Source organism: Bacillus rossius, chromosome 1 (assembly GCF_032445375.1).
Source record: "Bacillus rossius redtenbacheri isolate Brsri chromosome 1, Brsri_v3, whole genome shotgun sequence".
Taxonomy (NCBI): Eukaryota; Metazoa; Arthropoda; class Insecta; order Phasmatodea; family Bacillidae; genus Bacillus; species Bacillus rossius.
Window position 1 is genome coordinate 330,628,183 of NC_086330.1, and position 16,400 is coordinate 330,644,582.

At 37.5% G+C, this 16,400-nt stretch overlaps 1 protein-coding gene across 10 annotated transcripts in view; it reads right to left on the reverse strand.

Moving 5' to 3' along the window:
- The window catches only part of LOC134528037 (ankyrin-3), a 386,196-nt gene that overhangs the window by 146,887 nt on the left and 222,909 nt on the right, over window positions 1–16,400 (reverse strand). For all 10 annotated transcript variants that reach the window (XM_063361226.1, XM_063361227.1, XM_063361225.1 and 7 more), the window contains exons 5-9: window positions 13,981–14,136; window positions 10,082–10,210; window positions 5,719–5,916; window positions 1,656–1,952; window positions 380–577 (exon numbers count right to left, since the gene is read on the reverse strand). In XM_063361226.1, coding sequence (XP_063217296.1) covers window positions 380–577; window positions 1,656–1,952; window positions 5,719–5,916; window positions 10,082–10,210; window positions 13,981–14,136 — 978 coding nt within the window. The remainder of the gene's footprint in view (window positions 1–379; window positions 578–1,655; window positions 1,953–5,718; window positions 5,917–10,081; window positions 10,211–13,980; window positions 14,137–16,400) is intronic.

Sequence of the window (16,400 nt, forward strand, 5' to 3'; positions counted from 1 at the left end):
GTTTCATTTACTTTTCTTTTAAAAAAACCATACATAGAAATTAAATAATTTTTTTTTACTTTATACGTAACATTTAAGGTTTTTTAAATAAAAACCTGAACCTAAGATTTATGAAATGAATTGTTTATTTTAATAACTATAATGAGGTAATTGAGGTGACAATGCAGTGTTTTTTTACTTCCATTTCTGTGTTTGGCTGTGTATACTATTTATTTAATTTCACTGTTATTTCAGTTTTATCGCTATTCACCATATACATCTATCTACCAGTGATGAATAGTTAAAAAAATTATTCAAATTTCGAAAGAAAAAAAACGTGAGTTGAATAGTTGAACACAAGGTGGGAGGAATGCCGTGAAGCGGGCAGCGCCGGACGCACCCTGGCCTTGGCGTCCACCTGCGCCCCGTTGCGCAGCAGGATGCGGATGATGTCGGTCTGGTTGGCGCGGGCGGCCAGGTGCAGGGGCGTCTCCCCCCGCACCGTGGGCACGTCGGGGCTCGCCCCGTGCTGCAGCAGGTAGATCACGATGTTCATGCAGCCCATGAAGCTGGCCACGTGGAGCGGCGTCAGGCCCGACTGCAACGAGAGGATACCGTCCCGTCAAGGATCGTCCTGGTACTGGTACTGGCACTGGTGCCTTCCCCGCACCGTGCTGAAGCCACCCATCGTGCCACGTGATTGTACTAGCCCAGCACCTTCCGGACCACGGCCGTCCCGGATCGGCATCTTGCAAGGTGGTCGAACGTCGGTGTACTTTCAACAGGAATGTTTTACGTTTGAAATTATTCATATATATATTTTTAATATTTGATACATTATTTTATATCGTTCATGTCAGCACTAAACTTGGACGTTAAATTGGTGGATGATGAATCAGTAATTTCTGTAATTTGTAATTTGTTAGTACGTATATAATTTTATGTTTGATTTCTAGATATAACTTACTATACAATGTTTATGTCTCATGGTTCAGTGTAAGAGAAGGCATTTCAAACTTAACTATGCTAAACTGAAGTCAAAATAAATAAATAAATAAATAAATAAATGTATAATCCGATAAGGGCGATAAGTATATATATTTTTCCATATCAGATGTTGAATTGATTGTGCTCTTATTTTGAACATCAAGTCTGCAAAATTTCATCAAGATTCACTGTGTTTCTGTTTAAAGGTGTAGGAATGGGGGGGTTAGGGGGTGGCGGTAAGGTACGCAAAATTCCAGCAAGCTACGGAGTTTAAACTCTAGATCGCATAAAAAAAATAAAAACTCAGGGACCCTCTTCTTTTGCACATGCGTGTGTTCATAGTACCGTAACGAGTGGACGAAAACCACTACACATGTTTTCCTTTTGTCATCTCTTCATCAAACCCAGAACATTAAACAAACAAACAAACAAACAAACTTGCACTGGCTGAAATCAAAAACTGTTGTTAAATCACTCTTGAGTATGGCTGCAACAAAGCATTCCCGTCATTTACACGGACATGGCATCAGCCCAGACGCTGAGTAAGTAGTTATTAAATTTAAATATGTATCAATTGTTTGTATTAGTTCCTAGAAGAAAAAACCTGCCATGTTCAAAACTCGTACCTGTACTTGTGCGAAGCCTGGCGTGACAGGCACACACGGAACGGGACGGAAAGGAACGCTCACCTCGGTGGTAGCCTCGATGGACGCCCCGTACTTGAGCAGCAGCTCCACGACCTTGATGCGGTTCTTCTTGCAGGCGATGTGCAGCGGGGTGAAGCCGTTGAGGGCGCGGGCGTCGGGGTCGGCCTTGCGGTCCAGCAGCAGCTTGGCGACGCGCACGTGGCCGCAGTGCGCGGCGACGTGCAGCGCCGTCAGGTAGTCCACCGTCACGTCGTCCACGGGCGCCTTGTGGTACAGCAGGATGCGGGCCGCGTCGGCGTGGTCGCCTTGCGCCGCCATGTGCAGCGGCGCCAGCCCGTTCTGCCGACACGCGTCACTATCTTTCCTCCTCTCGTCCATCCATCACGTGATGGGTTTTTTTAGCAAATTTTTAAACCCCCCCCTCTCCTCCCCTCCCCCTAGTGATTTGTGGTGAGGTTTTAGACTTCCCCCCCCCCTTACCACCCCGCCTCCCCAATAAATAACGTGTATTTTTTTTGGTGCAAAATATTTTTAAAATAAAAATTTCAGAATAGTGTTATCTTCAAATATAGGTATAATGTAATTTAATTTTCTGGAAAATTAAGCACAGTGATAAAAATTGTCCGGACACACGCATCGAGGTTGCGGGTTTATTCTCGCTGGCATAAAAAATAATTAAAGGAAAGGCTTGTTATATGTGATTTTACGCATGTATTCTGCGCCAAGATCACACAGTCTTGCTGGCGACCGGCAAGCCGAGCCGGGTGGTTCGTGCTGGCAGCGGGCTGGGAGATATATTGTCGCCTGACTATGGGCGAGTCGAGGTCACGCGTCGCTTTTCGGTTTAGTAGAAATCGGGCGAAAAAATAAATACACGTGATATCTGTCTAAACCCCCCCCCCCCCCCCCCCCCCTCCCTTTCGAGCCTCACGTGATTAATGGACTATCCCTTCCGTAGTCCACACAACAAGGTTGAAAGTTAAAATCGGCTGCTGCATAATTTGCCAATGTTGACAGAATCTGCAACTTCTAACAATGTAGGGATTGAATTTGACTTTCTACCAATCCTACAAATAAAAATAAAAAAATATCCCTTTTCGGCACAGCCTACAGGAGTGGGTAGATTTTCGAAGTGCTGTAGACTCCCGATTATCAGGGGTAATTACTGGCAAATGGGTCCACGGATAACCAAAAAAAAAAAACACGGTTAGAGCAATGTCAAAAACTAGACTGAAATTTTTTTTTCAACCTGACTATCTAGAGACAGACGCTGTTAACGACCGTCCTTTCAAAGTAACACCCTAATTCGTTCCAGTAAGACAGAACACTAATCAAAACAACTCTAGTCAATTTTTTTTTTTTTTTTTTCAATTAGAGGGTATTTTGAATGAAAATAATTTTGTTTTCCAATCAGGTGTTTGTGCTTGCTGACTACCATTATAATTAAGACACTACTCACATTAAAAATTATTTTACAGAACTATACATATGTCTAAATACATTAGACGTACATTGAAATAAATAATAAATAAAACTTTGAGATTAAAACACCTATAATTAAATTTAATAATTCACATACTGCATTGTTTACATAATAAGGGTTGGGCATAACATTCCTATGTAGGTGCTACCAACATTTCTGAGTTACAAAATAATAATGTTATTGATATAGGAGATATATTTCAGTTATAATAAGAATATAAAAAACATAAACTTAATGTTTTCTATTATTAGAAAGATTATTTAACCTGTTAACATAATTTGTGCCATGATTTGCCACTAGCGCATTCTAGTGGTGCAAGGTAATCTAGCCCTGAAAGCTTCTGGCTTTTCTCTCCAGAGCTGCTGTTAACGTGCAGGATGGTGGAATATAAAATTTTGCTTAACACTTGGGTGTCGCTGGAAGTGAAGGAAGTGAATAGTTATTGAAGAAAAGCAAAATATAGTTTGTTGATTAGTCACATTATTAATTTGTTGCATGACTAATTCCTATGCACTATATTTAATGCTTTACAAGTGCCATTGTCATCATTCGCACACGGAAATACAAAGTCAAATATTAATTTTGTTTTTAATCTTTATGAAAGTGTAATATGGCACGGTTAATCCGCAAACCAGATAACCCGCACCGGGATAATTGGGTGTCTACTATACCTATTTCTTCTGAAAATGTTTTGGAAACTTCTATAAATTCCTGAATATTTTAAAAACTAAATGTAGCCTACATAACATCCTATATGACGGATTTCAGGGTATGCTTACCAAGATAATTTTTTATTTTTATTTTAACCTCTCTTTATCCATCCCTTGCAACAATGGTTGGTTGTATCAAAAACTATTTCAGACACAATTTTAATATTATTTATAAGATTTGCAGACAATTTGAACGGATTTGATAGTGTTTCTACTGAGGGAGTTATGATATTTTTTTTTTTTAATTTTACCCCTCTTTTCTCAACCACTTTCAGGAATAATTCATATAATCAAAATTTGTTTCACATAAAAATTTTAAATAATAATTATAAGATTAACAAACAGTTTGTATGAATTCGATGTTGTGCCTACGTAATGTTGTAAGCATAAACGGTTTACAAAATTGAAACATAAATATCTTCAACATCTAGAAAGGTTTCCCACCCAGTACTATGTCTGCATGAAGCAAGCCCTTGTCAAGTCTTCTAGTCCCCACAGCTTTTCACTGTTAACTCTCTCTATAGCCATCTCATCTGTCGTTGAGATTCCTATTTTATTTCTTCCACAATTCATAAGACTTGGAAGAAAAAAAAACTCTTGGCAGAAGAGGCCAACATAGCTATGGCGAAGGTAAGTACATAAGGGCCAATCACACAAAGTGAATGTTAGCATTGCTTTAAAACAAAATTGATGCATAGCCACCAACAACATTAGAAATGAAAGTTAACACTTCAATGATACACTCTAAAATGATAAAACTGAACAGTATTCATCAATTCCCTTGAACAATAAAACTAATCAACAAAGTATGTAATAAAAGTTCACACATGCAGTGGCGTAGCCAGAAATTGTGTATGGGGGGGTGTTAAGAAGCATGCCCCCCCCCCCCCCCTATAAAGCGAGGGGTTGGGGGGGTCCTCCCCCGGGAAAATTTGGATTTTAAGGTGTAAAATAGTGCTATTTTAGCAGTTTTCTGTACTTAAATTTAAATATAGTAATGGTAAAAATTTTATTAATTTTAATATGAAATTTGTTTGAGTGATGAATAAGAAATTAATTAAAGATTTGGTGCTAAGGGGGGGGGGGGGGTGTTTGAACCCCTAAAACCCCTCCCTGGCTACGTCCCTGCACACATGAGGTTCATAATTGCAACAAACATGGTGACAAAATAATACAAAGGATCTTACAGTTGCATGGCCCTCAACCTGTTGTTATTTATTACCCCTCTCTTTCTCTCTCACCACTACTGAGTTAGGGAGGTGAGATGATAAAAATACACTTTTTTAGCCCTTTTCACTCACCTGAAAATACAGTTTAAAAACAAAAAATATGGAAACAGAACTACTCACATGTCCTCAATGTATTCTTAAATGCTTTTCGTAAACAGACCCCACTCGGATATCTCGAGTAGTTTTAAAAATTGCGTGGCTTCTTCTGAAGCTCTGCACACAGATAGGAGAGGCACTTCAAAAAATTGGGCTGCACACAGGGCCGGCGCGTCCATACAGGCGAACTAGGCAACCGCCTAGGGCGCCAAGTAGCTGGGGGCGGCGCAGCACGACACATAACAGCTGATATAACATGTTTAACGATTATTGAAACTAGATGAAAATGGATTTTCGTAACGGTTTGGAATGTTTATATTGACGTAAGTAATTATTTAAAGTCCACGGTGACCTGTTTATTATTTGTAACAAGTAAAAAAGTAAAAAAAAAACAAAACACAAGCCTGCTTACATTTGATTGTTGACAAAATCTTAGGCTTACGTGATGTATTTTGAGGCAAGGATAATTTTTTTTGGGGTGTCCGGCCCGGGGGGGTTATTAAGGTTTTTCACCTAGGGCCCCAATTTACCTAGCACCGGCCCTGGCTGGACGATCTGTCTCTAAATCAGCTCGCGTCCATGTGTACCTTGGTCTTGGAGCGGATGGGCGCCTTGTTCTCCAGCAGCATGTCGACCACCTGGTCGTGGCCCGAGCGGGCCGCGCAGTGGAGGGGGGTCAGCCCGTCGCGCGTCTTCGCCTCGATGTTGGCGCCCTTCTCGATCAGCAGGGCCACCATGTTGATCTTCCCCCACTTGCAGGCCACGTGGAGGGGAGTTATGTTGTGCTGCGGACAAACAGGCGGGCCTGCTGACGACGGGGCCATCGAGATGGGGGAATCTCGACACTAAGCACCAAAGGGCCCCAGCGAATTTCAAGACATTTCTTAATGCCTAAAAGAACATTATTAATAGAATTCATACGAAATCTTACAAATAATGTGATACGCACAGATCTTTAGATTTTTTTTATTACGAGGTTTGAAAGGGACACATCAAATAATTAGTAGGGGGCCTGACAAAATTATTTGCACTACAGACTCCACCCCTTCTCGACGGCCATGGCTACCAAACACACTAGAGAATAATACCCGACGGCAGCAAGATTTCTGTGCAAAAACCTGGCGTCATCACACCAGTCCAAACACATGACAAAAAGTTGTGTTCAGTATTCACACTGTATTTGTTTAAAATTTAACATACCAAATTTTATTTTCTTAGAAAAAAACTTTTTTTAGTAACAATGCAATTTATAAAAAAAAAACCTTCACAGGTTCAAATTTTTACACATAAGTGAACAATATTTGTCATAAGATAATAAAATACATCATTTACTTTATTTATAAAATAATATTGTAGTCACTCCATGCCCCTAGGTGCTTCCAGCAAGGTATCGCCTCTAAGCGCAAGGCTCTGATCTGACGCGCATTCTTCTCATCATGCATAGGACAACTATCAGATTTGAGCGGTAACCGTATCATTATATGGCGGAGAAATAAATATAAAGAGTGTAATGTAATTTACTTGAGTGCTTTGAATAATCAGTACCAGAAGTTTCAAGCCTAAAAATTATTCTAAAAACTCACATTTTAGCCATTTTCAGTCTTATAAAACTATAGTTTAAAAACAAAATTTTGAAACAGAATTACTCATCCGGCCTCAGTGTATCCTCAAATGCTTTTCGTAAATAGACACCACTCTGATATCTTTAGCTGTTTTCAAATTGCGTGGTTTATTCAGAAGCTCTGCACACCGCATGTGTGCCCAGATAGGTAGAGCCCTTAAAGAGAGCGGAGTGTAGTTAATAGACACTATTGCTTGGTTCTTGGCAGGTAGAAACGTTACACAATTTTATACAGAATCTTAAGGCAACAGGACCTACATGATGAAAGTGGGCTCTTTAAACAACTTTGAGTGCTTTCAAGGTGCTCATAAATATGAATCATTACGATTGTTTGGGGTCGAGCCCATGACCCTCTTCACACAAGCATGATGTGCCATTCATCAGGACTCCCAGGACCCTACTGTGGCAGGTTTTGTTGTCATATTTAGTCCATATGGTTCCAAAACCCTTATATTTTAAATGTTTGTAATTAAATATTTTTATAAAATATGTTATTAAACATTACTTTCCATTCAAACTTTCCAATGAATACGTTTTGTGCCAAAGTAACTTAAATTTTAATACATATGTATAATAAATGTAGGCGTGGTTTGTACTTGCGTAAGGCTGTAACTCTGCAATCCACCCTCAAAGCCCCATGCGGGTTATATGGTATGGTAGTCCTCCGTCCCCCATCCATGAAGAAAGTTTCGGTTTGGAACTACAGAGGTTGGGTTCAAAGATATGGGTGTCAAAATAGGGCATTGCATCAATGGACTTCTAACGGGAAGTCGGTGAAGCATCAGAGAATCGAATGCCAAAGTTGCCCAGAATGGCCAGAATTTTCCTGAAAGTTCCAGAATGTTCAAGAATGTTGGAGAATGTTGGAGAATGTTGGAGAATGTTCAAAAATGTTTTAGAATCTTCCATAAGGTTAAATAATGTTCTAGACTCTTCCAAAATCTTCCAGAAAGTTATAATTTGCTCTAGAATGTTCTATAATGTCCCAAGAAGGTTCCAGACCTTCGAAGGGATCTCCTGTTCATGTTTGATAGGAATTGGTTGGCTACATCCAAGCGAAGCGAAGGTTATTACAGCTAGATATTTATACATAAGTTAATGTGAAATATAAGTGAAATATTAATAAAAATAGTGATCAGCTACAGCACCAGAACTGTTAGCAGGGAGACAAAAGCTCTATCTAGTTTCAAAGGGCTGCAAATAGCCAGCACACAGGGGGAAAGGGGGATACCTAGGAGTGCCAGTTTGGTGGGCTGGATGAAGGACACTTGTTCAACAGCTGCCAAGAGGTGAGAGGTCCTGAGTGAGACCTCACAATGGGTTATTAGGGCACAAAAAATCTTTGCAACTACAAACTTCGCTCTGCCCAAATGTTGAACAAAAAAGTAAACTAACCATCTTGCAAAACCGTGACCCATAAAAAAGAAACCTCATAGTAACCAAGAATTTATTAATTTTTTTTGTCTACTTAAGTTAAACATGATTGTTCCAATAAATAGTCTACTTAATACATAGCTAAAAGTACAGCATATCATCTGTCCTATAGGAAACCTCTAGACTCTCTGAAGACAAATTTTATAGAAGATGCCAAAAGCCAAAACCCATAACTCCAACCTTACCAATGGTTGTAACATTATTCATTCTACATAACTCGTTAGCATTAATTTTCAATTATTTTATTAGTAAAATATTAACTGAGTTAAGGTAAACTAAAGCAAGCTAAACACACACTCATGAGAGTTTAGTGAAAAACATTACTTACATGAATCTGTACATTAAGAACCCAAACTAAAATTAAAAACATACTTTCATTATGTTAGGACATAGCTAGACAGTTCAAGGTGTGCTAAAATGGAGATTGTGTTCAAATTATCTACATATACCTGGTGAACTAACTCCAGGAATTTTTCAAAACCTTTTAAAATAAATTTCTTACAACTTCCTTATATCACAGGGTTATTTGTATGTATAATAATGAAGACTTTATAGAATTCAAATAGAAATACTATTTGCAGAAACTTGCCAAATGTTATGTTACAGTAAAACCTCATTAATAATAAACCCTGTTAATACAAAACTCTCATTGATACCAAGTGTTTTTACAGCCTGCTAATTAAATTGTTTAATAAAAAAAGTATAGTTTTTATGTAATACAAATATATTTTTGTTCCAAAGATAAACACTTGCATTTAATAAAGGATGGATAATACAAAAATCCAGAGTAATGTAAAGAAACAATGTAAAGTTATAACAAAAATAATACTGATGTAATTGCTTTGGTTCAGTGTATTGAGAAAATAAACTTAGAATTTACATATCTTCCAAAATGAAGTTAGGTCTTTTGTGTGTAATTTATAAACCTTTGCTTTATTCTTATGTATGAAATCCTCTAAAAAGTAAGACTTGTAGGCTTTTGGACATACGCCATTGCTATGCTCCTGTATGTCTTATTTCGGGACTTCCATGACCTGCAGACACAGGGCCCAACACAAATGGGCCAACCGGGCATTTTCCTAAATCATTGACTCTTGAATAACAGGAGAATTTGAGATGAAAAAAAAATAGGGCGAAACATCTTGAGTGACTGGAAAAATAAAGTTTTTTTTAACTTACAGTAATAATTTGATTTTCTAAAATACATGTCAAGGGGAAATTTTAGTTTATACCAAACAAGTGAGTGCGCTCAAAATTATTAGGCCTTAAACCAAATAATTTAGAAACAGATTTAAAACTTGTTAAAAAATATACAGATTTACTATATAAATCATGTTTTATTATGGTAGTAATAACAGCAGCTAACTTTTACTAAATTTAAATAAGAAAAAATAAGTACAGCCTACGTCTTTGAACAAAACTTATTATTTAGTTGCATAATGTGCTGTTTTAAAGCTAATACTAGATAAGCTTGAATTGATAAAATTTAATGATGTTTGGGGGGAAACTGGATAAACAAGGGGGGGGGGGGGGGGGGGGGGGGGCTAAAGATTATCTGCCCAGAGCGCTAGCTTGCTGGAATCGGAGCCTGTGCAGACACCATGATGTTCCAAATAAAAATTTCTGGTTTCCTGCTTGGACAGGACACTCAAAACATAACTCTAAAAAACTTAAAAGCAAAAAATTAAAATTTTAAAAATATTCTAAAAAATGTAGATGTGAGGTATGCTAAAGCAGATGACATGACCAGGCCAAGAACCAATACTGCCAACAAAAATGGCAATGTACAACAATAATAGTGTATAACTTTAGTGATCAGTTAACACTGGACAACATTAATTAACAAATAAATGTGGCTGCTAGATGCTGTGAACTAAAAGGGAATGCATTCTTACCTTGGCCGAGAAGTTTATGTCTGCACCTTTCTGGTGGAGTAAATTAGCAATCGCTTCGTTTCCGTAGTGAGCAGCAATGTGAAGAGGAGTGAAGCCACTCTTTGATGTTATGTCCGGGTTGTGATCATTCTAGAACACAAAAACCTACCATGGACGACAGATCCTTTCTCTTCTGTAAGCATTTACCTTAGCTCATATACCATATTCTTAAAATAAATTAAAAAATAATTTTTAAACGTACATGACTGCCCAATAAAAAAAACAATGTCAATATATTTTTCAAGTGACATTGAAACTTCTCTCTTATTAATCATGTAAATAGTTTGAAATATCACTTGACAAGATAACATGTTTTTACAAGACTTTCAAAGTGCAAATAACTCAAAATTTACACATCATTTGAAGTCAAAATCTTTAATTTTTTTACTAACATAATGATTGGAAAGTATGGCAAACTGCAGACTGCATTTTAAAATGTCTCCATATGTGCAGTAATCTACATTCCACCTCAATTGGGACATAATAATTAATAATCAATTTGGTCACTTTTCCCTTCATTGTCATTGCACAACGTTTTGGGAAATCATTTCAGACTAAAAAAATTGCATGAATTTCTGGAATATTGTAGGTGCATGCATTTAGAATGCTATGTGCTTGAAGAGAAATTAACTACGAACCATATCAGAAGGAGAGGCACAGTAACTAAAAAGTTTAAAAATACTTTGTTCTGTCTGTTGTGTCCTTCTTGGGCAGAAATAATTTCAAAAGCAAGCTGTGGATCGAATTACATCTCCTACAACACAACCTCTTAAATAAATGTCTGTAAGTTTAATGCGTAAGTGGAGACTGGGGACAAATAGGCGAGATGATACTGCAGTGGTTTATCATTGACTCACGCAGGATTGACTTGCGACAGCACAACACCCAGTTCCTGAGAACCGGACGGTAGGCCTGTGTGAATACTAGTTTTTTTATGTGAAGCAAATATCAAACTGTATGTTTTAAATATTCACAAAGTCAAATCGAATTGCGAATATTGTTCTCGGGGAAGCTGTATTAACACTTATTTAAAAAAAATACAGGATTGAAGTACAAAAAAAATATTTTTTAATGCTTTTAATGTTTTAACTCATTAGGCTCTATATATAACACAATTCAATAAAAATGATAAAATAACCATGCATAAAAGCAAACTGAGTGCCACCTTTTGATTTTTACCAGTAATTAACTTTATTCACAGAAAACATTAATTTACAAAACAAAACAAAAAAAAAACTACATATTTTCATGAGCTAATCTTAGGTTTTCAATGTTTTAAAGCTTTGAAGTAAACATGAATCTTCACATGGGACACAAAGGTTTGCATATCAACCGAAGTTTCAGATGAAAAGAATAGTAAATTTCCTGGCAAAGCCAAATCAAATACTATGTATTAAACAGAGCTTCGATAGAATCGCATAGTTGATGCTTACTGGCTTACTGGAAGAAAATTTTCCACCAGGGTAAAATTTTTCACCTTGCTGGGAATCAAACATTGACTTTTAGCTCGCCAGCCTGAAGCTACGACCTCTAAATCAATTCTCGGACAAGAAGTGCTACCTTGTTAGCTTATATGAATTCAAGAAACTCAAGAGTCGAGAAACGGTATCCTGCTGAATCAAGTGTGTCTTCAAATACCCACAAACATTTCAGGACATTTCAGGACTTTACAACTATAGTCCTATAGTCTATTGCACAGTAATTTTTATACACAATAAGCAAGAATAAAAATATGTTGTAAAACTAAAATCTTTTTTAGAGATAACTTCCACCTGGTATAAGTAGTTAGTTGCCAAATATTCATTTTTAATTTGCAACTATAAAATTAAGTATTGTGTCTAAAAAAAACCAAATACAGTATGGCCAACTGACTGGCACACCCAAGAAATCTCATTTATTCATACAACATAACACATGTAAAACAAATGCAATTAAGTTTACTCAAAATTCTAGACTCTACAAAATAATTATCATTCACTATTCTCCAGTGACAAGAAATCTTAAACATTGAATAATTAAACAAATAAACACAGGTTTGCACATCTATTAATGTTTAAAGTTCTAAAATAAATTTCAGAATCTATATTTATGTATAAATAATTATAAATATATATGTGTTAGCAAACCACTTATGATTTTAAATGCTTAAATTATTTTTAGAATTTTTATTTAAGTTAATTAGGTGCTTTAAAACATTTACCTTCTTGTAACATGAGCCATGTTTATTGCACGAAACACTGATACACACGGTATTTCAGGCATGTCATTAAGATTCTCTGTTTTCGTAATATATAAATAACACTCAGTAATTTCGTACGTGGGTAACTAAATCAGTAATAACTACGTTTAATCTATAAAACTTGGCAGCACTGCAAACAGAAGATAGCAAAATCCAAAGTAAATTAAAGTTGTGTGACTTCCAGCACCATTACTGTTCATTTTGAGACTTTTCCGTGACTTCCGTGACCTGTGGATACTCTGTGAACGTAGCGGGCCAGTTACCTTGTCGTGCACCGCCGGTTGGCTGTACTAAGGGAGGAGAACAGGCACTAAGGGGTAGGGTATTCTGAACCTTAACCAATCTTCAGAACTGGGAATTTCGGTACTAGTCTTCAACGCAACCAAGAATTCCTGATACTTTCGGTACCAGGTAATTTTTTTTTTATTAATGGTGCAGCATTCGGTAGTTGAAGTAGTAATATTTAGTTCTGAACAATTAAACAAGTTTCAGTGATCAAAAGTAAAAAAAAAGATAAACATTTGTGTTAAAATTGTTTATCGCAAAAAAGTATCTACTAACGTGAACCAATCACTTTTTCCTCAGTCTTACTCTCAATCTTTATCTTTGTAGGAAAAAAAATACATTTAAACAAATAATTGTCTTAACGCATGCAAATCACAGGATTATTAACTTAAAGTTAAATGTCTTCTTTTCGAGTAGAGCACCGTTTCAGCACAGCAGACTCACTTCCCTCGCCCAGCCGGCAAACATCACTTCGCCAGAGGAGAGTATCAAATGAAAGCATTGGCGTAGCTGTGTTCATAAAGTTGTGGGGGGGGGGGGGGGGGGGGGGGGGGAGGGGGGCAAATAATGATTTTGATGTCATGTAAACCCATTCCCCTCTTACTAAGACGGGGGGGTCCGGGGGTCCTCCACCGGAAAATTTTGATTTTAAAAGTGCCAAATAGCGCTTTTTAAGCAGTTTTTGTATCCAACCATTGGATACATCGATGTTAAAATTATTATTGTTTCCTTAAGATAAAATTTGATGAGTGAAGAAATTACAAATAAAGTTGGGCAGAATAATATTATAAAATAAAAATATCACGGTCTAGAAAGTTGGGGGGGACAGTCCCCTCCAACAAAAAAGTTCAGGGGGGACACGTCCCCCCTGTCCCCTCTGGTTCCTACGCCCCTGAATGAAAGTAACCTTAGCGTGCAATAAAAATGAAATTTTTATGCTATCGATTTCGAGTTACGAAAGTATCAGAGGAACCGGGAATTAAATTTCCCAATTCTTTCACTGTATAAAAATTACAGGAATTCCCGGTACTTTCGGGACCGGGATTCCCTGGTTCTGAACCCTACTGAGGGGAGGGGGGAAGCCTACAACTCACGTAGTTCCGGTTCCCTGCAAGAATTTCCAAAGATTTCCGAAGTTTTGCTGTTTTGGTATCAACGCCACTTCAGCCGCTAAATCAGAAGTTTCCGACGAAAACAAGCATGTTGTGATTGGCCTAACCTAACCCTTGGATTTTTTTAATTTCAATTTTTTGAGAGCAATCCGAAGTTGCACGAACGATGGTAGGGAACCGGAACTACGTGAGTTGTAGGCTTCCCGCCAAGGGGCGGGGCTGACCTGCAGAAGCAGGGCCGCAGCCTTGCAGTCGTCCTTCTTGGCCGCGATGTGCAAGGCCGGCAGCCGCACCTTGCCGCGCGTGTCGTTCTCCAGCAGCACCACCACCACCTTGTCGTGGCCTTGCTGCATGGCGACCGCCAGCGGCGTGAAGCCGTCCTGCCACAGCCACAACCTCGCTCCAACATGTGTCCCTCTGACACCAAGCACGTGTCGACGTGTGACGTCTTAGCTCTCCGCGTAAGGCATTAGTAGAGACCCGGAAAATTCGCGGGTTCGTTCCGTGTTATGCTACAATTCAAATAATTATACCTTAGTGCTGCTTCTGTCATTGGTTCACTGTTTAATCCGGAGTACTGAGGGCCAATTAGAGACCCCTCACTCATAGAAAGTGTCGAATCACAGGCCACCCGGGCGAGACGACTCACAAGTCAGCAGCCAATGAACAGTTGGCATTCGCCAGAGTGTGTAGAAGATATTGGAGTCTATCCTGGAGGTCATTGAACCCGCGAATTTTCCGGGTCTCTAGGCATTAGGCGGGAGTAGTTTTTTCATGAATGGAAGGGAAGTCACATGCAGCAGAAATGTGAAACCACAGTTCTTGCCATCTGTGGAAGTCTCAGAAATCACGAAAATATGACGGATAATAATTGCTTCCGTGAACACTGCAGAACTTACAACGCACGTTGAGTATTAAAAAATAAAACTTTATAATAGTACAGCTATCCTTTAATACTTTATGTTATAATTTTTAGTGATAAAAATAAATAATGACAAATTCTAAAATATGTTAAGAATACTGACATTACAATCCTTAGTTAACACTGAAATGTAGAGATAGTGCAGCATTCATCGTACTGTAGAGCCACAACCAATCGATAGCCTACATATATATTTGACACGATGTTGAATAAAAGAATCTCATGATAAATTTTTTATTTTTAAATCTTATAAGTTTAATCAGCTCAATAAGGTGAAGTTATTTTTGTAGAAAGTATTGACAGACCTATTTCAGCTGTTGCCTTAATGCCATATTAAAATTTATATTTTATAGTCGTGTCTTTAATTAAAATGTTCTCAAACTCAGATCTAGTTTTACCCTTTCCCAACTGTCATAATAAATATACTGATGATGATAAATATACGCAAACTGTGTTTTCAACTACATTTATGGACACGGATCATGTGTAATTGCTGTACTTACCACAAAAATTTGCTGCCGGAGCAGCTACATCCGATTATCAAATGATTCCATTTGCAGACCAAAAATTTCAAATAAATAATGAATTAACTCCAATAAAAGAGAAAGCAACTTGAAAAAATACTATAACCTGGCTTCGGACATGATTTATGATAAAGAAATTTCATTAAAATACTGCCCATATTGTTAAAATTCACAAAACAGTTAATGCTTTAAAATTTCCTTTTGCCTTTGTGAACTTCGTTTTGCACCATACACCACAGATGGCAGCACCATGGTTACACATTTCCGTTCCATGCGACCTCCGTTCCAACCAAATGCTCTATACTGCAAGCTAAGGTGTTACACATCAAAAATCGCCTGAAATCAGCATGCTTATTCTTGGAAATAATTAGAGTTTTATGTGAGTGATGCAAAGATACTCATGATAAGACAAGCAATGCTAATTTTGCAATGTGGCAAGAGGAAACACAACAATTTTGAAAATAAGGTTGGTCACCTGATAGGTCTAAACCAATGATGGATGAGAATGGTGTGAGGGGCCTTGAGGGCTAAAGTCCCTCCCTTCTTGATTGCAAATTACACTGAATTAAATTACATCTTCTGAGGCAAACTAGGATTAACATTAGTTTCTGAGCAACAGCTTCTACATCCCTTATCTGTCTAAGCTGCTTTTATTAAGCACTAATGATTTTAATTTATACCAATAGTATTTCACCTCTAAATGCTTTATGCACTCTACTAATATTAGTTCTTCACTGAGATACATAACATAGCTTAGTATGAACTATGACTCACATTTAAATGTTAAATTTCTTTATGAAATTTTAAGATATTAAAATATTGCATAAGCTAAGATACATATAATTGTGAGCAACATGCAACTTATTTAAATAGCAGTGTTCGAAACAAACTTACAAACCAAAATATTTTTTAAGAGAATGCCTGAACTTGCCTTTTTCTCTAACGTCTTAAGGTGCCACCTTATCAGGGGTATATTTGTGTTCGTGAGTCGGTGTGATAAGTATGATACTTGCTGGTGCTTCTAGCGCAGTATGAGACCTTAAAAATCGATCACACTAACACACACTCACAAACAACATTTGGTAATTTCAGTTTGTTTGTTTTTATCATTTAAGGGCTAGTTTTGTAATTTTATTACAACAGCTATCTTCTCTTTTATGTTCCCTTCTAAATTCTGTCACTAGATACGTATTTACAA